We start from the raw sequence: 26,952 nt of genomic DNA on the forward strand, positions 1-26,952 counted from the left end.
GAACAAATTAAAGGGGAGAAAAAATTGTAACATACTGTTCCTTTAAGTGTTGGTAGCCCTATATGGCTTTAAATGGACAATTATTTTTCTTCCATGATTATAATAGAACATACATTTTTAAATACCTTTCCAATTTATTTATATTATCAGTTTTGTTTTGTTCTCTTGGTATCCTTTATTGAAGGAGCAGCAATGCACTACTGGGAGCTAGCTAAACACATCGGTAAGCCAATGTTCAGAGGTATTTATGTGAATCCATCAATAAGCAGCTAGATCACAGCTTCTAAGCCTAACTAGTTATGCTTTAAACAACGGATACCAAGAGTTTGAAGCAAATTTGATTACAGAAGTAAATTGGAAATTTGTTCAAAATGTTTTGCCTTATCTGAATCATGAAAGAAAAATTGTGGGTTTCATGTCCCTTTAACAATGTCATATACTTTTGGGCACTATGTGACAGCAGTGTTTGCACTAGTTATAACAATGTCATATACTTTTGAGCACTATGTGACAGCAGTGTTTGCACTAGTTATAACAATGTCATACACTTTTGAGCACTATGTGACAGCAGTGTTTGCACTAGTTATAACAATGTCATACACTTTTGAGCACTATGTGACAGCAGTGTTTGCACTAGTTATAACAATGTCATACACTTTTGAGCACTATGTGACAGCCGTGTTTGCACTAGTTATAACAATGTCATACACTTTTGAGCACTATGTGACAGCAGTGTTTGCACTAGTTATAACAATGTCATACACTTTTGAGCACTATGTGACAGCAGTGTTTGCACTAGTTATAACAATGTCATATACTTTTGAGCACTATGTGACAGCAGTGTTTGCACTAGTTATAACAATGTCATATACTTTTGAGCATTATGTGACAGCAGTGTTTGCACTAGTTATAACAATGTCATACACTTTTGAGCACTATGTGACAGCAGTGTTTGCACTAGTTATAACAATGTCATACACTTTTGAGCACTATGTGACAGCAGTGTTTGCACTAGTTATAACAATGTCATACACTTTTGAGCACTATGTGACAGCAGTGTTTGCACTAGTTATAACAATGTCATACACTTTTGAGCACTATGTGACAGCAGTGTTTGCACTAGTTATAACAATGTCATATACTTTTGAGCACTATGTGACAGCAGTGTTTGCACTAGTTATAACAATGTCATACACTTTTGAGGACTATGTGACAGCAGTGTTTGCACTAGTTATAACAATGTCATATACTTTTGAGCATTATGTGACAGCAGTGTTTGCACTAGTTATAACAATGTCATACACTTTTGAGCACTATGTGACAGCAGTGTTTGCACTAGTTATAACAATGTCATACACTTTTGAGCACTATGTGACAGCAGTGTTTGCACTAGTTATAACAATGTCATACACTTTTGAGCACTATGTGACAGCAGTGTTTGCACTAGTTATAACAATGTCATATACTTTTGAGCATTATGTGACAGCAGTGTTTGCACTAGTTATAACAATGTCATACACTTTTGAGCACTATGTGACAGCAGTGTTTGCACTAGTTATAACAATGTCATACACTTTTGAGCACTATGTGACAGCAGTGTTTGCACTAGTTATAACAATGTCATATACTTTTGAGCACTATGTGACAGCAGTGTTTGCACTAGTTATAACAATGTCATATACTTTTGAGCACTATGTGACAGCAGTGTTTGCACTAGTTATAACAATGTCATACACTTTTGAGGACTATGTGACAGCAGTGTTTGCACTAGTTATAACAATGTCATACACTTTTGAGCACTATGTGACAGCAGTGTTTGCACTAGTTATAACAATGTCATATACTTTTGAGCACTATGTGACAGCAGTGTTTGCACTAGTTATAACAATGTCATACACTTTTGAGCACTATGTGACAGCAGTGTTTGCACTAGTTATAACAATGTCATACACTTTTGAGCACTATGTGACAGCAGTGTTTGCACTAGTTATAACAATGTCATATACTTTTGAGCACTATGTGACAGCAGTGTTTGCACTAGTTATAACAATGTCATACACTTTTGAGGACTATGTGACAGCAGTGTTTGCACTAGTTATAACAATGTCATACACTTTTGAGCACTATGTGACAGCAGTGTTTGCACTAGTTATAACAATGTCATACACTTTTGAGCACTATGTGACAGCAGTGTTTGCACTAGTTATAACAATGTCATACACTTTTGAGCACTATGTGACTGCAATGTCATACACTTTTGAGCACTATGTGACAGCAGTGTTTGCACTAGTTATAACAATGTTGAACGTATTCTAGCATTACTTCTGCCATATAGTGCTTCACACGTGTGCCACAGTGCCACATTCCTGAGACTACCTACCTGCTTTTTTTTATAGAAGTAAATTGAACAGTTTTTTTTTTAATTATACCCTCTATCTGAATAAAGACAACAACTTGTGTTTTATTATTTTGAAAATACTAGGTGGGCAAATGGGTGTTTTTTGTCATCGTCGCCAGTATTTGAAATCAATTTTCAGGGACATTTTGCAGTAGAGCAATCAAGAAATATTGACCAGATTAACCAAAACACTAAGGCCTAGATTTAGAGTTCGGCGGTAGCCGTCAAAACCAGCGTTAGAGGCTCCTAACGCTGGTTTTGGCCGCCCGCTGGTATTTGGAGTCAGTGATTAAAGGGTCTAACGCTCACTTTACAGCCGCGACTTTTCCATACCGCAGATCCCCCTACGCCATTTGCGTAGCCTATCTTTTCAATGGGATCTTTCTAACGCTGGTATTTAGAGTCGTTTCTGCAGTGAGCGTTAGAGCTCTAACGACAAGATTCCAGCCGCCTGAAAAAAGCAGGAGTTAAGAGCTTTCTGGCTAACGCCGGTTTATAAAGCTCTTAACTACTGTACCCTAAAGTACACTAACACCCATAAACTACCTATGTACCCCTAAACCGAGGTCCCCCCACATCGCCGCCACTCGATTAAAATTTTTAACCCCTAATCTGCCGACCGCCACCTACGTTATACTTATGTACCCCTAATCTGCTGCCCCTAACCCCGCCGACCCCTATATTATATTTATTAACCCCTAACTTGCCCCCCACAACGTCGCCGCAAGCTACTTAAAATAATTAACCCCTAATCTTCCGACCGCAAAGCGCCGCCACCTACGTTATCCCTATGTACCCCTAATCTTCTGCCCCTAACATCGCCGACCCCTATGTTATATTTATTAACCCCTAATCTGCCCCCCACAACGTCGCCGACACCTACCTACACTTATTAACCCCTAATCTGCCGAGCGGACCTGAGCGCTACTATAATAAAGTTATTAACCCCTAATCCGCCTCACTAACCCTATCATAAATAGTATTAACCCCTAATCTGCCCTCCCTAACATCGCCGACACCTACCTTCAATTATTAACCCCTAATCTGCCGACCGGAGCTCACCGCTATTCTAATAAATGTATTAACCCCTAAAGCTAAGTCTAACCCTAACACTAACACCCCCCTAAGTTAAATATAATTTTTATCTAACGAAATAAATTAACTCTTATTAAATAAATTATTCCTATTTAAAGCTAAATACTTACCTGTAAAATAAATCCTAATATAGCTACAATATAAATTACATTTATATTATAGCTATTTTAGGATTAATATTTATTTTACAGGTAACTTTGTATTTATTTTAACCAGGTACAATAGCTATTAAATAGTTAAGAACTATTTAATAGTTACCTAGTTAAAATAATTACAAAATTACCTGTAAAATAAATCCTAACCTAAGATATAATTAAACCTAACACTACCCTATCAATAAAATAATTAAATAAACTACCTACAATTACCTACAATTAACCTAACACTACACTATCAATAAATTAATTAAACACAATTGCTACAAATAAATACAATTAAATAAACTATCTAAAGTACAAAAAATAAAAAAGAACTAAGTTACAGAAAATAAAAAAATATTTACAAACATAAGAAAAATATTACAACAATTTTAAACTAATTACACCTACTCTAAGCCCCCTAATAAAATAACAAAGACCCCCAAAATAAAAAATTCCCTACCCTATTCTAAATTTAAAAAGTTACAAGCTCTTTTACCTTACCAGCCCTGAACAGGGCCCTTTGCGGGGCATGCCCCAAGAAGTTCAGCTCTTTTGCCTGTAAAAGAAAACATACAATAACCCCCCCAACATTACAACCCACCACCCACATACCCCTAATCTAACCCAAACCCCCCTTAAATAAACCTAACACTAAGCCCCTGATGATCTTCCTACCTTGTCTTCACCATGCCAGGTTCACCGATCCGTCCTGGCTCCAAGATCTTCATCCAACCCAAGCGGGGGTTGGCGATCCATAATCCGGTGCTCCAAAGTCTTCCTCCTATCCGGCAAGAAGAGGACATCCGGACCGGCAAACATCTTCTCCAAGCGGCATCTTCTATGTTCTTCCATCCGATGACGACCGGCTCCATCTTGAAGACCTCCAGCGCGGATCCATCCTCTTCTTCCGACGACTAGACGACGAATGACGGTTCCTTTAAGGGACGTCATCCAAGATGGCGTCCCTCGAATTCCGATTGGCTGATAGGATTCTATCAGCCAATCGGAATTAAGGTAGGAATTTTCTGATTGGCTGATGGAATCAGCCAATCAGAATCAAGTTCAATCCGATTGGCTGATCCAATCAGCCAATCAGATTGAGCTCGCATTCTATTGGCTGTTCCGATCAGCCAATACAATGCGAGCTCAATCTGATTGGCTGATTGGATCAGCCAATCGGATTGAACTTGATTCTGATTGGCTGATTCCATCAGCCAATCAGAAAATTCCTACCTTAATTCCGATTGGCTGATAGAATCCTATCAGCCAATCGGAATTCGAGGGACGCCATCTTGGATGACGTCCCTTAAAGGAACCGTCATTCGTCGTCTAGTCGTCGGAAGAAGAGGATGGATCCGCGCTGGAGGTCTTCAAGATGGAGCCGGTCGTCATCGGATGGAAGAACATAGAAGATGCCGCTTGGAGAAGATGTTTGCCGGTCCGGATGTCCTCTTCTTGCCGGATAGGAGGAAGACTTTGGAGCACCGGATTATGGATCGCCAACCCCCGCTTGGGTTGGATGAAGATCTTGGAGCCAGGACGGATCGGTGAACCTGGCATGGTGAAGACAAGGTAGGAAGATCATCAGGGGCTTAGTGTTAGGTTTATTTAAGGGGGGTTTGGGTTAGATTAGGGGTATGTGGGTGGTGGGTTGTAATGTTGGGGGGGGTATTGTATGTTTTTTTTTACAGGCAAAAGAGCTGAAATTCTTGGGGCATGCCCCGCAAAGGGCCCTGTTCAGGGCTGGTAAGGTAAAAGAGCTTGTAATTTTTGTATTTTAGAATAGGGTAGGGAATTTTTTATTTTGGGGGTCTTTGTTATTTTATTAGGGGGCTTAGAGTAGGTGTAATTAGTTTAAAATTGTTGTAATATTTTTCTTATGTTTGTAAATATTTTTTTATTTTCTGTAACTTAGTTCTTTTTTATTTTTTGTACTTTAGATAGTTTATTTAATTGTATTTATTTGTAGCAATTGTGTTTAATTAATTTATTGATAGTGTAGTGTTAGGTTAATTGTAGGTAATTGTAGGTAGTTTATTTAATTATTTTATTGATAGGGTAGTGTTAGGTTTAATTATAACTTAGGTTAGGATTTATTTTACAGGTAAATTTGTAATTATTTTAACTAGGTAACTATTAAATAGTTCTTAACTATTTAATAGCTATTGTACCTGGTTAAAATAAATACAAAGTTACCTGTAAAATAAATATTAATCCTAAAATAGCTATAATATAAATGTAATTTATATTGTAGCTATATTAGGATTTATTTTACAGGTAAGTATTTAGCTTTAAATAGGAATCATTTATTTAATAAGAGTTAATTTATTTCGTTAGATAAAAATTATATTTAACTTAGGGGGGTGTTAGTGTTAGGGTTAGAATTAGCTTTAGGGGTTAATACATTTATTAGAATAGCGGTGAGCTCCGGTCGGCAGATTAGGGGTTAATAATTGAAGGTAGGTGTCGGCGATGTTAGGGAGGGCAGATTAGGGGTTAATACTATTTATGATAGGGTTAGTGAGGCGGATTAGGGGTTAATAACTTTATTATAGTAGCGCTCAGGTCCGCTCGGCAGATTAGGGGTTAATAAGTGTAGGTAGGTGTCGGCGACGTTGTGGGGGGCAGATTAGGGGTTAATAAATATAACATAGGGGTCGGCGATGTTAGGGCAGCAGATTAGGGGTACATAGGGATAACGTAGGTGGCGGCGGTTTACGGAGCGGCAGATTAGGGGTTAAAAGTGTAATGCAGGGGTCAGCGATAGCGGGGGCGGCAGATTAGGGGTTAATAAGTGTAAGGCTAGGGGTGTTTAGACTCGGGGTACATGTTAGAGTGTTAGGTGCAGACGTAGGAAGTGTTTCCCCATAGGAAACAATGGGGCTGCGTTAGGAGCTGAACGCTGCTTTTTTGCAGGTGTTAGGTTTTTTTTCAGCTCAAACAGCCCCATTGTTTCCTATGGGAGAATCGTGCACGAGCACGTTTTTGAGGCCGGCCGCGTCCGTAAGCAACTCTGGTATCGAGAGTTGCATTTGCGGTAAATATGCTCTACGCTCCTTTTTTGGAGCCTAACGCAGCATTTGATTAAACTCTCGATACCAGAGTTAAATTTATGGTGCGGCCAGAAAAAAACCCGCGGAGCGTTAACAGCCCTTTTACCGCCGAACTCCAAATCTAGCCGTAAATGTGAATTGCACACAAATATTACATTGCACACAAATATTACATTGTATTACTCAAGTTAATTTATAAACTGTAGGAAATTCACAAATAGCCAATGCACCACTAAATATTATTTTAATATCCATGTGTAAAACAAATCTCATATCTGATTCCCTACACTCAGGCATTCACTACAAATCTACAGATTGGGGCAGATTCCTGGGACAAATATACCAAGTGTACCCTTAGGCCAAAAGCCGGTCTTTACAATCAGATTGACATTGCACACGTTTAATGACAATCTGTTAAATTGATTTGGCATGGATTTGGCATTTGTTTGCTAAATGAGTGCCTTTTATTGCCCACGGCTAATGTACACACCCACACTTATTTATAAATTCATTCTGTTACAGATTTTTTTCATTTTATTGTACTTGAAAACAACAACCATATGAGTTCCTAGCAATACTTTTTCTGTCTGTCAAATTATCTGTGATACATTTCACTCATTCCTCCATAAAAGCATCTCAATTAGACTTTGTTAAGCAAAAAAAAACCAAAAAAACACATTTACACAAGAAGCCTGCTTGAATTTAACAGTTACCCAAAGTATAAATAATTACTTGGTTTCCATTTACAAAGAGGCGGGTGTCAAGTAAAGAGAATCTGGTCTATATGGCTTCTTCATATAATATTTAAAAAACAAGACATTTCTTTAAAGTTATATTATATGCTGCGATTAGTCCTTGCTAGATGGACCCGATGATCAAACCTTTGTAAGATCAGACACCCGCAGGGACTGATTTTAGGGGAATATCTATAAAAGGGGCTCTCCCTGTGAGTTGTGAGATGTCTCCTGTAAAACGTAATAGAGCTTACTGGAAAAGGAAACATTGGTGGGGAGAACGAAGTTAGTTGGGCGCACTTTAAAAGGTAACTACTGCAGCCAATACAAATAGGATTACTCTGCTTTCAGCATATGCTGTCATATAATAATATTTGCATATGTATCTGTTTTTTCTATGAGGATAATAAGTGTTTCTCATATTTTGTGAGGAAAAACAGCAACACCAGCAGGGGGGAAATGTTTAGACAATATGGCAGATGTTGCAGAGACCTTTTAGCTACTCCCATGGAACACCCCTGTTCAGCCACTAGCAGAAGCAGAAAAACTCATTTTACAAAAAGGAAAGTAATATGATTTCAATTTTGTATTAGAAATACAAATTTCACAGCATTTTTTTGCCTGTGCAGTGTAGGTTTATTACAGTTTCTACTGTGTGCCTTCAGTTTTGTTTCCTGAGTAACTTCAATACAAATTTAAATTTTGCATAAAATATGATTTTGCTGAGTAATTTTTATGATTTTTACTGCAATTAAATAGAAACATTTTTTTGAAGACACTAAGTAATTATATTTACAGTGCAGGCTGGAAAAGTAATTAAACCCTTGAATTTAGTAACTTGTAGATCCTCCTTTGACTGCAACAACCTCCAACAAATGTTTCCAGGTAGCTGCTTATAAGACTGGCACAGCAATGAGGATCTATGTATTTCTCTTGATAACGTATCTAAACTTTCTAGGATCTTTTGCACTCAGTAAAAAATATTGACATGCGCAAAAGTTTTTAAATTGTAACATTTGAATGTTGATTTACATTAGGCTTGGGCATTAGTTTTGTAACAAATGCTAGGTTTTTAATGAAACAGGGATTTTAATTTTTGTTTACACTAAATGAAAATCCAAATGAATGAACCTCAAAATTTAAAGAAAATGAATAAATACTGGTGAAATGTGTCAGTATTCATTTGTTTCCTTTAAATGGTTAATATACTTAACTTCAGTGCGTTAGAGAGCCACACTACCCCCCACTCTCCCTCTTCACAATGCTCCTATTAGTGCGGTGCGGTATTCCCAGGGCCTGATCTAAAGGAGAAGGTCCTTAAAGGAACATGAAACCCAATTTTTTTCTTTGATGATTTAGAAAGAGCGTACAATTTTAAACAACTTTCTAATTTAAGTCTATTATCTCATTTGCTTCATTCTTTTGATATCCTTTGCTGAAAAGCATATCTAGATAGGCTCAGAAGCTGCTGATTGGTGGCTGAACATAGATGCTTTGTGTGATTGGCTCACCCATGTGCATTGATATTTCTTCAACAAAGGATATCTAAATAATGAAGCAAATTAGATAATAGAAGTAAATTGGGATGTTGTTTAAAATTGTATTCTCTACCCAAATCATGAAAGAAAAATGTGGGGTTTAGTGTCCCTTTAAGTGCAGGCCCTGGAAGCCGCCACAAAAAGCCTCCTAATAGCGCATCCGGTGCTCTCTGAAAAAGAGGAGCAGGGAGTGCAGCTCTCCAGCACCCTAAAGGTTTAAAGAAAACAAATGTAAATGTTTAACCAATATTTAATATTTGTTTTGTTTTAAAATATCGGAGAGCACAGGCAATGAATATTCAGAGAAGCAAATTTCCAAGTCTAATTTAAAAAGAATGTAATGTAAATCTATTGGAATCAATATTCAAATATAATATCTAAAAGTTAAAATGTAACATTTGATTGTTAGATACAGAACGGACAAATATCTGGCTGAACATTTGTTCTAAAATTTAAATATAAGAATTGCAAAATTGCCCATTTCTAGCAAATGCATTGAAACTAAGTAGTCTATGACTGCCACTCTTACCCCTTGAACTTGTGATGCATCTGTTGCAAGCCTTGTGGTCAGTGCTCCAGGGCTATTCTTGGGGTCATCAAACCATCCAACCTCCTGACCCAGCATAGCATGGAAGCCAATCTTACGGAGCCGTCGTGTAAGCAGTTCACCAGACTTTGCAAAAGTATAACCCTGAGGAAAGATAAAACAAGATATCAGGAAAAAATAGAAACCAAAATATTATCCATTTAAAATACAAAGTTATATATTTATTTATTTACCTGCAAAAACTGTGTTAAAAATGATACAGCACCAATAAGCACAAAAAGCACACAGATTCCATCAATCTGCGCCCGTTGCTCTTCCTCATTTGGCAGCGAGAATGTCTGGAAGTATAAAATAACTGCTCATCACCAACTCTGCTTTTTAATGTTTAGATCTGTTATAGAGATCACTTTAGAGTCTTGTCACCTTATTAAAACAAATCCTGTATCTATTTGTACTGAGAACTGCAGTGTTTTCATTCCAATAAATTGGCCCTACTTGAGCTCAAATAATTTTTCCAGTATGGTAAGATGTAAGAAGATAAATCATGTAAGGAGGTTAAGTTGTTACTGCACTAATAGAGACATTATACAGACTGTAAGTATGATTAATTAATATTGAGGGGCGTTTATATGTTTTAATGCTTTTATTACACACACACTAGCAACTGAATACTGAATGTTAAAGGAACAACAAAATCAAAATTACATTTTCATTATTCAGACAGATGGTTCAGTTTTTTAGGTATTCATTATTAAAACTTAGCTCTGTTCTATCATAGCATATTGAGGTTACTTTTTATTGACACTTTTGCCATATATTGCATGGTCCTTAGCCTATCTCAATATGCTATCAAGGAAAAAAAATATGTTTCAACAAAGGCTACCAGGAGAAAATGGCAAATTAAATAATAATAGTAAGCTGGATTTTTTTATAAATTGTACACTCTCTCGGAACTATGCAAGGTTAATTTTTATGTCATCTCTCTTTTTAACATATGAATATTAAATGTAATATTCAAGTATTTGATCCTAAAATCTGAATATTGCATTTCAATACTAATTCCCTTCGACGCTATTAAATTTTCTATAGGGAAAATTAATAATGTTTTCATGGTATTATGTATGTTTTAAATGGGAATTTTATATGTACCAACATTTACTGTGAATTACTTAGCAACCTACTATAAATTACCTGTTGCTATAAAACAATAATGCATAATTTACTAAATGACTTCTGTACATTAAAAGACGCCAGAATACACTGTGTATTTACTTCCTAATCACACCTATGGCTAAAGTATTCATATGTCTCTAATGGTAATATGCCTTGAAATGAAAAATTACAAACAAAATATAGGAATCAATAAATAAAATGAATGTTTAACAGTCATAAAGAAATCCTGATTAAACTGTCTCTTTAAAACATAATGGTAACTATTTAAAAAAAATATATATACGTGTTCTTACCCCAAGAATCTGACTAAACAGCAGGGCATAGAGGGGATTTACAGCACCGTTCACTGCTGCACCAATTGAACCAAATAACATATAAGGCCATTCTGGAGCATTGTATTTTAATATTCTGGCTACTGGAGCTGGCTCTACGTGGTCATCATCATCATCCAAAGCTTCCTAAAAGAAAAAAAAAAATACACTACATTTTTTGCAAATGAAAGATATAATTATTTTTGTATGTATTAAATATGAGCACATTACATTACAGGATGTCACTATCTAATGTGATTCTCTTTGTAACAAAGAATAAAACAGAACTGAACATCTAAATAGAGTGGTGTATATATAACAGAATAAGTAATATATAAAACATTTCACGAGAGATTAAAGGGATATGAAACACAAATTGTTAATTTCATGATGTAGATAGAGCATGCAGCTTTAAACAACTTTCTAATTTACATTAATTATCAATTTGTCTTTGTTTTCTTGGTATTTTTTGAAAAGCAAGGATGCATGCTTAAGAGATGGCCCATTTCTGGAGCAGTTTTGCAAGAATGTTATCCATTTTCAAGAGCACAAGAGGCCAGCACTATTTACTACCATGCAGTGCTCCAGATGCGTACCTAGGTATCGCTTCAACACAGAATATCACGGGAATGAAGCAAATTTGATAACAAAAAACAGAATTTATGCTTACCTGATAAATTACTTTCTCCAACGGTGTGTCCGGTCCACGGCGTCATCCTTACTTGTGGGAATATCTCTTCCCCAACAGGAAATGGCAAAGAGTCCCAGCAAAGCTGGCCATATAGTCCCTCCTAGGCTCCGCCCACCCCAGCCATTCAACCAACGGACAGGAGGAAAAAATAGGAGAAACCATAGGGTGCCGTGGTGACTGTAGTTAGAGAAAATAATTCATCAAACCTGATTAAAAAACCAGGGCGGGCCGTGGACCGGACACACCGTTGGAGAAAGTAATTTATCAGGTAAGCATAAATTCTGTTTTCTCCAACATTGGTGTGTCCGGTCCACGGCGTCATCCTTACTTGTGGGAACCAATACCAAAGCTTTAGGACACGGATGAAGGGAGAGAGCAAATCAGGTTACCTAAACAGAAGGCACCACGGCTTGCAAAACCTTTCTCCCAAAAATAGCCTCCGAAGAAGCAAAAGTATCAAATTTGTAAAATTTGGCAAAAGTGTGCAGTGAAGACCAAGTCGCTGCCTTACATATCTGATCAACAGAAGCCTCGTTCTTGAAGGCCCATGTGGAAGCCACAGCCCTAGTAGAGTGAGCTGTGATTCTTTCAGGAGGCTGCCGTCCGGCAGTCTCGTAAGCCAATCGGATGATGCTTTTAAGCCAAAAGGAAAGAGAGGTAGAAGTCGCTTTTTGACCTCTCCTCTTACCAGAATAGACGACAAACAGAGAAGATGTTTGTCTGAACTCTTTTGTAGCTTCTAAATAGAATTTTAGAGCACGGACTACAAAGTCCCTGAGCTTTCTGTATAGTCCCCATTCCACTGTTTCAGCATGCACAGTTGTAATGGTCTTAGATGAATTCACGCAAAAGGAACTATGTCCATTGCTGCAACCATCAACCCTACTACTTCCATGCACTGAGCTACGGAAGGACGAGGAATAGAATGAAGAACTTGACAAGCGTTTAGAAGTTTTGACTTTCTGACTTCTGTCAGGAAAATCCTCATTTCTAAGGAATCTATTATTGTTCCCAAGAAGGGAACTCTTGTCGACGGAGACAGGGAACTTATTTCTATGTTCACCTTCCATCCGTGAGATCTGAGAAAGGACAGAACGATGTCTGTGTGAGCCTTTGCCTTTGAAAGAGACGACGCTTGTATTAGAATGTCGTCCAAGTACGGTACTACTACAATGCCCCTTGGTCTCAGAACCGCAAGAAGGGACCCGAGTACCTTTGTGAAAATCCTTGGAGCAGTGGCTAACCCGAATGGGAGAGCCACAAACTGGTAATGTTTGTCCAGAAAGGCGAACCTTAGGAACTGATGATGTTCTTTGTGGATAGGAATATGAAGATACGCATCCTTTAGATCCACGGTAGTCATAAATTGACCTTCCTGGATTGTAGGTAGAATCGTTCGAATGGTTTCCATTTTGAACGATGGTACTCTGAGAAATTTGTTTAGGATCTTTAAATCCAGAATTGGTTTGAAAGTTCCCTCTTTCTTGGGAACTACAAACAGATTTGAGTAAAATCCCATTCCTTGTTCCGCCGATGGAACTGGGTGTATCACTCCCATTTTTAACAGGTCTTCTACACAATGTAAGAATGCCCGTCTCTTTATTTGGTTTGAGGATAAGTGAGACATGTGGAACCTTCCCCTTGGGGGTAGTTCCTTGAATTCCAGAAGATAACCCTGAGAAACTATTTCTAGTGTCCAGGGATCCTGAACATCTCTTGCCCAAGCCTGAGCAAAGAGAGAGAGTCTGCCCCCTACTAGATCCGGTCCCGGATCGGGGGCTACTCCTTCATGCTGTTTTGTTAGCAGCAGCAGGCTTCTTGGCCTGCTTACCCTTGTTCCAGCCTTGCATCGGTTTCCAGGCTGGTTTGGTTTGTGAAGCATTACCCTCTTGCTTAGAGGATGCAGAATTAGAGGCCGGTCCGTTCCTGAAGTTACGAAAGGAATGAAAATTAGACTTATTCTTGGCTTTGAAGGGCCTATCTTGTGGGAGGGCGTGGCCCTTTCCCCCAGTGATGTCTGAGATAATCTCTTTCAATTCTGGCCCAAAGAGAGTTTTACCCTTGAAGGGAATATTAAGCAATTTTGTCTTGGATGATACATCCGCTGACCAAGACTTTAGCCAAAGCGCTCTGCGCGCCACAATTGCAAACCCTGAATTTTTCGCCGCTAATCTAGCTAATTGCAAAGCGGCATCTAAAATAAAAGAATTAGCCAACTTAAGTGCGTGAACTCTGTCCATAACTTCCTCATATGGAGTCTCTCTATTGAGCGACTTTTCTAGTTCCTCGAACCAGAACCACGCTGCTGTAGTGACAGGAACAATGCACGAAATGGGTTGCAGGAGGTAACCTTGCTGTACAAAAATCTTTTTAAGCAAACCCTCCAATTTTTTATCCATAGGATCTTTGAAAGCACAATTATCCTCGATAGGAATAGTAGTGCGCTTGTTTAGAGTAGAAACTGCCCCCTCGACCTTAGGGACTGTCTGCCATAAGTCCTTTCTGGGGTCGACCATAGGAAATAATTTCTTAAATATAGGAGGGGGGACAAAAGGTATGCCGGGCTTCTCCCACTCCTTATTCACTATATCCGCCACCCGCTTGGGTATAGGAAAAGCGTCGGGGTGCACCGGAACCTCTAGGAACTTGCATAATTTTTCTGGAATGACCAGGTTGTCACAATCATCCAGAGTAGATAACACCTCCTTAAGCAGTGCGCGGAGATGCTCTAATTTAAATTTAAATGTCACAACATCAGGTTCAGCCTGTTGAGAAATTTTTCCTGAGTCTGAAATTTCCCCATCTGACGAAACCTCCCTCATGGCCCCTTCAGATTGGTGTGAGGGTATGACAGAGCAATTATCATCAGCGCCCTCCTGCTCTTCAGTGTTTAAAACAGAGCAATCGCGCTTTCTCTGATATGCAGGCATTTTGGATAAAATATTTGCTATGGAGTTATCCATTACTGCCGTCAATTGCTGCATAGTAATAAGCATTGGCGCGCTAGAAGTACTAGGGGCCTCCTGCGTGGGCAAAACTGGCGTAGACACAGAAGGAGATGATGTAGAACTATGTCTACTCCCTTCATCTGATGAAACATCTTGGGCAATTTTACTATCTGTGGCAGTGCTGTCCTTACTTTGTTTGGACGCTATGGCACAATTATCACATAATTTTGAAGGGGGAGACACATTGACTTTCATACATATAGAACATAGCTTATCTGAAGGTACAGACATGTTAAACAGGCTTAAACTTGTCAATAAAGCACAAAAACCGTTTTAAAACAAAACCGTTACTGTCTCTTTAAATTTTAAACAGAGCACACTTTATTACTGAATATGTGAAAAAGTATGAAGGAATTGTTCAAAATTTACCAAAATTTCACCACAGTGTCTTAAAGCATTCAAAGTATTGCACACCAACTTTCAGAGCTTTAACCCTTAAAATAACAGTTTTAACCCCTCTACAGTCCCAGCTACAGTCTTTGCTGCGATACCAAAAGAAGCCTTCTAGGAACTTTTCCAACTACTTTCAGATCCTCACACATGCATCTGCATGTCTTGCTCTCAAAAGTAACTGCGCAGTAATGGCGCGAAAATGAGGCTCAGCCTACAACTGGGAAGGTCCTTCCTGACTGAAAAGGTGTCTAACACAGTGCCTGACGTTAAAAAACGTTCCCCAAGTTTATAAGTGTGAATAACAAGCATAAACATGAATAAAATGCCCAAATAAAGCAATCGATTTTGCCCATAAAAGTGTCTACCAGTTTTATAGCCCATATTAAGCCCTTTATTCTGTTTGAGACTAAGAAAATGGCTTACCGGTCCCCATGAGGGGAAATGACAGCCTTCCAGCATTACACAGTCTTGTTAGAAAAATGGCAAGTCATACCTTAAGCAGAAAAGTCTGCTAACTGTTTCCCCCAACTGAAGTTACTTCATCTCAACAGTCCTATGTGGAAACAGCAAACGATTTTAGTTACTGTCTGCTAAAATCATCTTCCTCTTAAACAGAACTCTTCATCTTTTTCTGTTCAGAGTAAATAGTACATACCAGCACTATTTTAAAATAACAAACTCTTGATAGTAGAATAAAAAAACTGCAACTAAGCACCACATACTCTTAACCATCTCCGTGGAGATGTTGCCTGTGCAACGGCAAAGAGAATGACTGGGGTGGGCGGAGCCTAGGAGGGACTATATGGCCAGCTTTGCTGGGACTCTTTGCCATTTCCTGTTGGGGAAGAGATATTCCCACAAGTAAGGATGACGCCGTGGACCGGACACACCAATGTTGGAGAAAATATTGTAAACTTTTTTTTAAATGGTATGTTCTGTCTGAATCACAAAAGAAACATTTGGGGTTTATATCCCTTAAGGAGGCACAGTATTTTCACAAATGTTAGCAATGAATTTAATCTCTTTAATGTTTTAGATATGTACAAAAATGCATATAGTCGTTGAGTAAAACTGAATTCTCTCTGAGGCTAAATAAAGCCTATGTATAATTAGTTATATAATTTATTTGCTCACTTTGGCTCCCATCGTACAATTAAATATTTGTTTTTAAAGGGACATTAAACCCAATTTTTTTCTTTCATGATTCAGGTAGAGAATACAATTTTAAACAACATTCCAATTTACTTTTATTATCTAATTTGCTTCATTCTTAAGATATCCTTTGTTTAAAAATAGCAATGCACATGGGTGAGCCAATCACACAAGGCATATATGTTCATACACCAATCAGCAGCTTATGAGCCTATCTAGATATGCTTTTCAGCAAAGGATATCAAGAGAATGAAGCAAATTAGATAATAGAAGTAAATTAGAAAGTTGTTTAAAATTGCATGCTCTTTCTTAATCATGAAAGAAAAAAATTGGGTTTAATGTCCCTTTAATATTTGAGGAACAAACCTCAAGTATTTTAAAAGAATATTTTATGTCTGAAAGTATCCTATACATAATAATAATTATATATTTGTACGTTAATTCATATTTATTGCTACTGTGTTCCTTTTCTTTAGTAAATGAATTGTTGTGCTTGTAGTAAAAGCTGAGTAGAGCTATGTGTACATCTGTAATGTTGATCCAGTGGAATCATACCAAAGATATTAATTCACAGGCCAAAAGCTCAAACATTGTTTACATTATTATTATTATACTTTATTTATAAAGCGCCAATTTATTCTGCAGTGTTGTCTGTGGGTACAATAAATATAAGTAACAAAAGGATAGAATTCTTGTAAGAGACAATATAGAATTTGACAAATAAATATAAGAGGAATTGAGGGCCCTGTTTCTGTGGGATCTAGACGGGTAGAAGGGGGAGAAACAGGAGGTGAGGACTGCAAGGGTGAGAGTGATGTTAATACAGAGTTAGACAAGGGCTATTATTAGGAAAGTGCTATTCATTTGTTACTGAGTTGGGTGATAGGCTTCCCTGAACAAAAATGTATTTAGGGAGCATTACTGTTATTATCATTCTTATAATTATTGTTAGAGATGGGTGAATTAGGGAAACAGAAGATTCTGAGCAGAGACTGGGGAGGGGGGGGGATGGATTAAACACACCAGGTAACAAATGAAAAAGATGAATCAGTGCTTGTATCAGAATGTGTCCTTTACTCACAAATGCTTAATTAATTAACGGCTAGATTACGAGTTTTGCGTTATAGTAAAAAAGCAGCGTTAAGCCTCATAACGCTGCTTTTTTACTACCGCTGGTATTATGAGTCTTGCAGATTTAGGGGCACCGCACACTTTTTTGGCCTTACCGCAAATCAACTTACGCAAATTGCATATAGTCTTTTTTCTATGGGACTTCCATAGCACCGGTATTATGCGCTTGTCCTGGGAGGCCAAAAAGTGAGCGGTACAGCCTATCCCATCAAGATTTGTACCGCATTTTAAAGTTAGTAGTTATGAGTTTTACACTACAAAGCTGTAGCATAAAACTCATAACTAAAGTTTTACAAAGTACACTAACACCCATAAACTACATATTAACCCCTAAACCGAGGCCCTCCTGCATCGCAAACACTAAAAAAAAAAGATTAACCCCTAATCTGTCACTCCGGACATCGCCACCACTATAATAAACATATTAACCCCTAACCGCCGTACTCCCACCTCGCAAACATTAGTTAAATATTATTAACCCCTAATCTGCTGTCCCCTAACATCGCCGCCACTAACCTACATTTATTAACCCCTAATCTGCCGCCCCCAACGTTGCCGCCACTATACTACATTTATTAACACCTAAATCTAAACCTAACCCTAACACCCCCTAACTTAAATATAATTAAAATAAATCTAAATAAAACTTACTATTAATAACTAAATAATTCCTATTTAAAACTAAATACTTGCCTGTAAAATAACGTGGCCGGACTTTTGGCCGACGGACACTTGGCCGACGGACATTGGGCCGACGGACATTTGGCTGAAACACAAGTGGCTGTCACATAACAGTCCGGCCACGAGATAGATAGATTTGATAGATAGATAGATAGATACATAGATTAGATAGATAGATCAATAGATGCAATAGATACATTTGATAGATACGATAGATAGATAGATTTGATAGATAAATAGATAGATTTGATAGATAGATAGTTTCCCAGACAGAGAATTACAAAACGTGCGGCCTAGGACCCATGGTAAGGTTCCCAGAGGCAGTTGCGGCGCCCGAGGCTGTGATTAGAACAGAGAACTCTGGAACGTATCTGCCCTCGGCCGAAATCGGAACATTCTTTAGCTGTCTGTCAGCCAAATGTCTGTCGGCCAAATGTCCGTCTGCCAAATGTCCTTCTGCCAAATGTCCTTCTGCATTTTGTCAGAGCACCGTAAAATAAACCCTAAGCTAGCTACATTTTAACTTATAGTTACATTGTATCTAGCTTAGGGTTTATTTTTATTTTACAGGCAAGTTTGTATTTATTTTAACTAGGTAGAATAGTTACTAAATAGTTATTAACTATTTACTAACTACCTAGCTTTACTAACTACCTAGCTAAAATAAACACAAATTTACCTGTAAAATAAAACCTAACCTGAGTTACACTAACACCTAAAACTACACTACAATTAAATAAATTACCTAAATTAAATACAATTAAATAAATTAAATACAATTAGCTAAATTAAAACCCCCCCACTAAATTACAGAAAATAAAAAACAAATTACAAGAGATTTAAACTAATTACACCTAATCTAATAGCTCTATCAAAATAAAAAAAGCCCCCCAAAATAAAAAAAAAACCTAGCCTAAACTAAACTACTAATAGCCCTTAAAAGGGGCTTTTGCGGGGCATTGCCCCAAAGAAATCAGCTCTTTTACCTGAAAAAAAATACAAACAACCCCCCCAACAGTAAAACCCACCATCCACACAACCAGCCCCCCAAATAAAACCCTAACTAAAAAAACCTAAGCTCCCCATTGCCCTGAAAAGGGCATTTGGATGGGCATTGCCCTTAAAAGGGCATTTGGCTCTATTGCGGCCCAAAGCCCTAACCTAAAAATAAAAACCCACCCAATAAACCCTTAAAAAAACCTAACACTAACCCCTGAAGATCCACTTACAGTTTTGAAGATCCGACATCCATCCTCAACGAAGCCGGGAGAAGTCCTCAACGAAGCTGGGAGAAGTCTTCATCCAAGCCGGGAGAAGTGGTCCTCCAGAAGGGCAGAAGTCTTCATCCAGACGGCATCTTCTATCTTCATCCATCCGGCGTGGAGCAGGTCCATCTTCAAGACATTCGACGCAGAGCATCCTCTTCTTCCGATGACTACCCAACGAATGAAGGTTCCTTTAAGTGACATCATCCAAGATGGCGTCCCTTAGATTCTGATTGGCTGATAGAATTCTATCAGCCAATCGGAATTAAGGTTGAAAAATCCAATCAGCCAATAGGATTGAGCTCGCATTCTATTGGCTGTTCCAATCAGCCAATAGAATGCAAGCTCAATCCTATTGGCTGATTGCATTAGCCAATAGGATTGAAGTTCAATCCTTTTGCCTGATTGCATCAGCCAATAGGATTTTTCAACCTTAATTCCGATTGGCTGATAGAATTCTATCAGTCAATCGGAATCTAAGGGACGCCATCTTGGATGACGTCACTTAAAGGAACCTTCATTCCAGAAGAGCCGTCGGAAGAAGAGGATGCTCCAAGTTGGATGTCTTGAAGATGGACACCGCTCCACGCCGGATGGACGAAGATAGAAGATGCTGTCTGGATGAAGACTTCTGCCCGTCTGGAGAACCACTTCTCCCGGCTTGGATGAAGACTTCTCCTGGCTTCGTTGAGGACTTCTTGCCACTTCGTTGAGGATGATGTCGACTCTTCAAAACTGTAAGTGGATCTTCAGGGGTTAGTGTTAGGTTTTTTAAGGGTTTATTGGGTGGGTTTTATTTTTAGGTTAGGACTTTGGGCCGCAATAGAGCTAAATGCCCTTTGAAGGGCAATGCCCATCCAAATGCCCTTTTCAGGGCAATGGGGAGATTAGGTGTTTTTAGTAGGGGTTTTATTTGGGGAGTTGGTTGCGTGGGTGGTGGCTTTTACTGTTGGGGGGGTTGTTTGTATTTTTTTCAGGTAAAAGAGCTGATTTCTTTGGGGCAATGCCCCACAAAAGGCCTTTTTAAGGGCTACTGGTAGTTTTGTTTAGGCTAGGGGGGGTTATTTTGGGGGGCTTTTTTAATTTTGATAGGGCTATTAGATTAGGTGTAATTAGTTTAAATATCTTGTAATTTGTTTTTTATTTTCTGTTATTTAGTGTTTTTTTTTGTAATTTAGCTAATTGTATTTAATTTATGTAATTGTATTTAATTTAGGTAATTTATTTAATTGTAGTGTAGTGTTTGGTGTTAGTGTAACTTAGGTTAGGTTTTATTTTACAGGTACATTTGTATTTATTTTAGCTAGGTAGTTAGTAAATAGTTAATAACTATTTAGTAACTATTCTACCTAGTTAAAATAAATACAAACTTGTCTGGAAAATAAAAATAAACCCTAAGCTAGCTACAATGTAACTATTAGTTATATTGTAGCTATCTTAGGTTTTTTTTACAGGTAAGTATTTAGTTTTAAATAGGAATTATTTAGTTATTAATAGTAAGTTTTATTTAGATTTATTTTAATTATATTTAAGTTAGGGGGGGTTAGGGTTAGGGTTAGACTTAGATTTAGGTGTTAATTAATTTAGTATAGTTGCGGCGACATTGGGGGCGGCAGATTAGGGGTTAATAAATGTAGGTAGGTGGCGGCGATGTTAGGGGCGGCAGATTAGGGGTTAATAATATTTAACTAGTGTTTGCGAGGCAGGAGTGCGGCGGTTTAGGGGTTAATGTGTTTATTATAGTGGCGGCGATGTCTGGAGCGGCAGATTAGGGGTTAATAAGTGTAGGTAGATTGGGGCGACATTGGGGGCGGGAGATTAGGGGTTAATAAATATAATGCAGGTGTCGGCAATGTCGGGGGAGGCAGATTAGGGGTTAATAAGTGTAAGATTAGGGGTGTTTAGACTCGGGGTTCATGTTAGGGTGTTAGGTGTAAACATAAATTTAGTTTCCCTATAGGAATCAATGGGGCTGCGTTACTGAGCTTTACGCTGCTTTATTGCAGGTGTGAGGCTTTTTTTCAGCTGGCTCTCCCCATTGATGGCTATGGGGAAATCGTGCACGAGCATGTACAACCAGCTCGCCGCTGACTTAAGCAGCGCTGGTATTGGAGTGAGGTATGGAGCACAATTTTGCTCTACGTTCACTTCTTGCCTTTTAACGCCAGGTTTCTGAAAACCTGTAATACCGGGGCTGTAGGAAAGTGATTGGTGACAATAAAGTGCAAGTTAGCAACGCACCCCTCATAACGCAAAACTCGTAATCTAGCCGTAAGTAAGCTGTAGAAATAATGTAATATGCCAAAAGATAAACAAATACACTATATTCAAGGGCATTGCTATAAACACAGTGATAATGATTCCCCTCCAACTCAAACATTATATACTGTATCTGTATAGACACAACCTTTTCCATACACACCTTCACAAGAATACACCTGTGTCTTTTTGATAACATTTTTTTCTCCAGGCTAAAAGGCTTAGGAGAATCAAGACTTGAATATGCTCTAACCCTAACTAATAACTCTATCTGTGTAAAGGAATATATAACCAATACACAGATTACTGTCCTTTATTTCTCTTTATAGACAAATATCTTCTCCACAGAACTTTGTTTTTGTGTATGTATGTGTTTCTCTCACCTTTGGTCTTTTTTTTGTCTCCTCATACTCTGAGCTGTGATGATAGGCATCTGAGGTATCCCCCACTATTAACAAGCTACTGTCTGGTACAATATTAGACAGCTGAGATTTTGATCGCATACGAATAGAAGCACTGCAAGAATAAAAAAATAAACATTGTTTGCATTTAGAAATATTAGATAGATTGTCTTATGAATGGACTTACTGTTACTAATCAGTTTTATCACTCCACTTAGTAGTTGATTACATAAAACTTAGAATTGAACAGTACATCAGGAACATTTACTAGGGTAGCCACCTTTTTTCCTGGATAGTTATGAGTTTCACATGCTGCAGGGTTTGCAGGGAGGAACATGCATTGTGCCTTTGGACATCACATAAATAGTGCTGCTGGACTACACTATTCATGTTCCTACCTGCACTTCCTGTCCAAGAAAACATAGCCGGGGTGGAACCCCTAAACATTACTCTGACCTAAACTACTGACATACATCAGTCTTCTTATAAAGTCAATCTCTGGTAAAATCTTAAAACAGAAAACTTAAATATAGCAGATTCCATGAAAAGTTAATTATATTTTCACATACAGCTTCCATTTGGTTGATTGCATGAAAAAAAAAAAATGAAGTTTCTTTGTTCATTAAAATGAATAGAAACCTGAAGATTTTATCAAAACATGTTTTCTATAGCATTATGGAGACCAACAGCAGGGAAATAAAGCTTTTTCCTTCCGCCTTATCTGTATAAGTAGGAAAAGTCAGTGAGCACATTTTTACTTTCAAACACCGACTGATTTTGTGACTGTGTAGTTGCAACCTTACAGTGGATTTAATATTAAACAGCTGTATGTATTATAAACAAGCACATTTCAATCCTCTAAGTGACCTTTAAAAGAAAAATGGATCATAAGACTCTAGCTAATCTGCATATATTTGTTTTACTCATCTATCCTCTTAATGTATTGGCTGTGAAGCTAATGCATATTTAAATTGTATTATTACCTTTATCTCAGTGTGACCTGTTGTTAATTCATTTGCTTTAGTTGATATTCTTTCTATGGTGAATAATGGGTTTCTTAAATTGCCAGTGAAAATATTATTTAAATCCAACTATCTTGTCTTCATATGTTAATGTTAGAAACGCAGCACTATATTGGTTTACTCAGCACATTGGTTCTCAGTGGTTTATGCTTTACCGCACACCTGACCTATTTTTCAAGGTTAGATGATGTACTCAATCCCTAATGCAGCACAAGAGGAACTGGCTACAAATAAGACAAGTAGGCCAATGATGGGGCATAATGCGTGAATTATCATTAGCAGTAAGGCGTTAATCATGGTCTCTGTAAGTCACTGGCAGCCAAGCTGCCAATTCCTGTTTGTATGTCACTGGCTTCTAAGGTATAATTTGTATCTTTTCATTCACCCTCCTGACTCCTATCGCTTGCCTGTCTTACCCTGCAAATCCCATCATTTTACTTCCCATGTTCTGTCCTGTCTTCCCTTCCATTGCTCTTTCTTCTTTCTCTTTCTCTGCATCCCTTCTCTCTTTCTTCTCTCAATCTCCCCCTCTCTCCCCCACCCTCTACCACATATTTCTTTTCCTCTGGCCTTCCATTCTCCATTTTCCATTTCACTATGTTTTCTGTGTCATTCTTCCCACTACTTTCTACCATTCATCTTCCCTACCCTGTCCTTCCCTTCACCTTTCTTTCTTCCCTACTATCTATCTTCACCTCTCCCCTCCTTCCTTACTTGTTACTTCAGCCTTTGGGGTAGATTTATCAAATGTCAGGTGGACATGATCCGCTGTAACATTAACATTTCTGGTGAAATGCTTGTGGAATGCTGCCCCCTGCACATTCGCTGCCAATCGGCCGCTAGCAGGGGGTGTCAATCATCCTGATCGTATCCTATTGGGATGATTGCTGTCCACCACCTCAGAGATGGTTAGATTGCAGCATCTGCTGCTTGATAAATCTACCCATTTCTCTCTTCTTGTCCGTACCTTTTCCTCTCACTATCTCTTACTCTACATCTCTATATAACCCTTTCAATTATTTCCACATCTTCTTTCACTTTCTCTATTTTCCATCTCTTCATTCCTCCCATTCTCTCTCTTCCTCCCTTCCCCTTTTCACCCAACTTCTTTCCAAGCTAAATCCTCTCTGTCTCTTTCATCCCCTCTATCCCCATGTCTCATTTTCCCCCTCTATCTTTATCTCCTTCTCTTTATGCCAATCACTCTTCCATAGCTTCCTTTTTCCCATTCCTTCTCTTTGTCCTGTTTACTCACTCTCCATTCATTTCCCCTTCTATCTTCTTCTTCTTCATTTTCCTTTTCTTTCTTCTCCATCCTCTATCTGCATTTCTTTATCACTTTCATTTAACACTCTTCTTTCCTTTCTTTCTTTCTTTCTTTCTTTCTTTCTTTCTTTCTTTCTTTCTTTCTTTCTTTCTTTCTTTCTTTCTTTCTTTCTTCCTTCCTTTCTCTCTCTATTTTCACTTCCCTTCTTTTTTATTCCCCATTATTCCCTTTCCATGCTTTCCATACATACATTTCCCCCCTTCAATCACGTTCTACCTTAATTATCCACTCTCACCATTCCACTCTCTCCCTGCTACTGTTTGTTACCCATCCCCCTCTCTCTCTGTCCTTCTTTATCCATTTGCTCCTTTTATCCCTTAACTAAAAAAATAAATAACAAATATGGAATTTGGTTTCCATCTCATATACAAGCATAGCATTATCGTTTAATTATTATTATTAGTGGTGTATTTTTAGACATGAGATGTTTTTAAATGCATGTTATGCCTTGTTTTAAACAATATAATTATATTATAGGACCTAGTATATACAATCTAAAACAATGTTTTTTTTTGAGGGGAATTATGTGTCATTGTTAAAGGAACATTTTAATAGCAAAGCCATGTGGTGCATTTAAAAACATATATATGTATAAATTTGTACAAATCCATTTATTTCATGTTTTGTTCTATACTATAAGAAAGCATAATATATTATTCTATCGGCTGTGAGCTTTAGTAAAGTAATTGAATTCATGATTCACATACCGCAGACTTGCCCGATAGCTTCCTCTTTTAAAAGACTGAACTTTCTCGAGTTTAGGCTCCTCAAATTCTTTGCTACTGGTATCTGAAATATAATATAGTTCATTTAGCAAAAATAATATTATTATATTCATTTGTAATCTGCCAATATATTCTGCAGCCTTATAGCACAATACAAAATACAATGATAAACAGACTGAAGCAGAAAGATTTGTGATCTCTGGTATTCTGCATTTTATGAAGGAACACCCTTTCAAATGGGCTGGGCTCTCTGTCTCTCCCTCCCCCCAGCAGTGATGTTGATTTGTTCTGATATCTCTTTTTTTACCTTGTTTTTCTATAGCCAATACTGCAGTATTTAACTTTTTCAGTATGTGTAGGTATCTCAGGCACAATTCTCATGCTATTTCTAAACAATTTAATTCACTCCAGTAGGTAAAATGGATCATTGGAAACATATTAAGGAAGAAAAGAACATTTTTTTAGTACAGTGTCCATTAAATTTAAATTATACACTTATCTAAGCTCTTCATGAGCATATTTCAGAATAAGTTAATATAAAGGATTTTGTGTATTTGTGAACCATTGATCTCACCCATAAAGGGACATGAAACCCAAATTTTTTCTTTCATGATTTAGAAAGAGCATGTAATTTTAAACAACTTTCTAATTTATTTCTATTATCTATTTTGCTTCATTCTCTTGATATACTTTCCCAAAAAGCATATCAATATAGGCTTAGTAGCTGCTGATTGGTTGCTGCACATAGATGCCTCGTGTGATTGGCTCACCCATGCATTTTTTTGGGGGGGATTAGTGTCCCTTTAAAGCAAGTGTAATGGTGGGTTAATTCAAGTAAAATAGAACATAGCAGTATATCATTGTAACGCATAAAACATGAAGCTTGTAGGTTCAGAAAATAAAGACACTGCACTAGACTTATAATGTGTGAAAATAACTCAACAGTTAGATACATCTCCCCATGTAACGATCTTATGGAAATGATCTGCTCAGAGTTGTAAAGTTTTATTAATTGTGTTGGGAATCCACTCTTTATGGCACTATAGAAAGCTAAATATTTTTCTAACAAGAGACGTCTTCAAATTCTTAGCAAATCTCAGTGTTATATCATGAGAAGGTAAAAAAATATACTTTTATTCTTAAAGAAACATATTCTTGCCTTTCTTTTCATTGAGTGCTTTATCCCCTTGACTTTGTAATGTCACCAAAGTAAAATAAACTCCTTTCCTCTCTAGAAGTTCATCGTGTGTTCCTCTCTCTACAGCTCTTCCGTGCTCAAAGCCAATGATGACATCAGCATTTTTAATTGTTGATAACCGATGTGCAATAGAGATGGTTGTACGACCAAAACGAACCTTTAAAAGAGAACACAAAATTGTGAGCAAATCTGAAGTACCAAACCTTTATGTCATGATACACAGAATACCACAAAAGAACTAAGAAAACCACAAAACCACTAATTAAATGCCACCAAATAATACATTTAAGAATTACATTATTATTCTTCATAAATAAAATTATTAAATTATTTTAAGACATTTTTAATATCCAAATTTAAATCATGATCAAACATTTAGATCACATTTTATTTGTGAGTATGTTTCATAGTTCAAAAGTGTAACTTATTAACTAGTTTAACATTTTAATTAAACTAGGTAATGAAATCGTTTTTTAAATGTTAATATGGCTAAAATATTTTACATGAGGTACTATAGATTATTTTAAGTAATCCATAGAATATATCTATATATTTTTAAAATATGTATAATCATTTTATTTATATTTTAAATATTTAATATTTCTATAACGTGCATTGAAGATAGCAATTCTTCATGTGCGCTAATCCGACTGCGTTAGTCCTAAATTGCGAACCCCAATGCACATTACTTATATTTTACATTACTATAT

General features: G+C 37.5%; 1 protein-coding gene across 1 annotated transcript in view; it reads right to left on the bottom strand.

The window, feature by feature from the left end:
• LOC128645411 (bile salt export pump) overlaps positions 1–26,952 on the bottom strand; it is a 124,103-nt gene that overhangs the window by 33,398 nt on the left and 63,753 nt on the right. Inside the window, exons 17-22 of the mRNA XM_053698400.1 lie at positions 26,204–26,399; positions 25,027–25,108; positions 21,953–22,085; positions 10,972–11,136; positions 9,739–9,843; positions 9,488–9,649 (exon numbers count right to left, since the gene is read on the bottom strand). Of these exons, the coding sequence (XP_053554375.1) occupies positions 9,488–9,649; positions 9,739–9,843; positions 10,972–11,136; positions 21,953–22,085; positions 25,027–25,108; positions 26,204–26,399 (843 nt within the window). The remainder of the gene's footprint in view (positions 1–9,487; positions 9,650–9,738; positions 9,844–10,971; positions 11,137–21,952; positions 22,086–25,026; positions 25,109–26,203; positions 26,400–26,952) is intronic.

This window comes from Bombina bombina, chromosome 1, assembly GCF_027579735.1.
Source record: "Bombina bombina isolate aBomBom1 chromosome 1, aBomBom1.pri, whole genome shotgun sequence".
Lineage (NCBI taxonomy): Eukaryota > Metazoa > Chordata > Amphibia > Anura > Bombinatoridae > Bombina > Bombina bombina.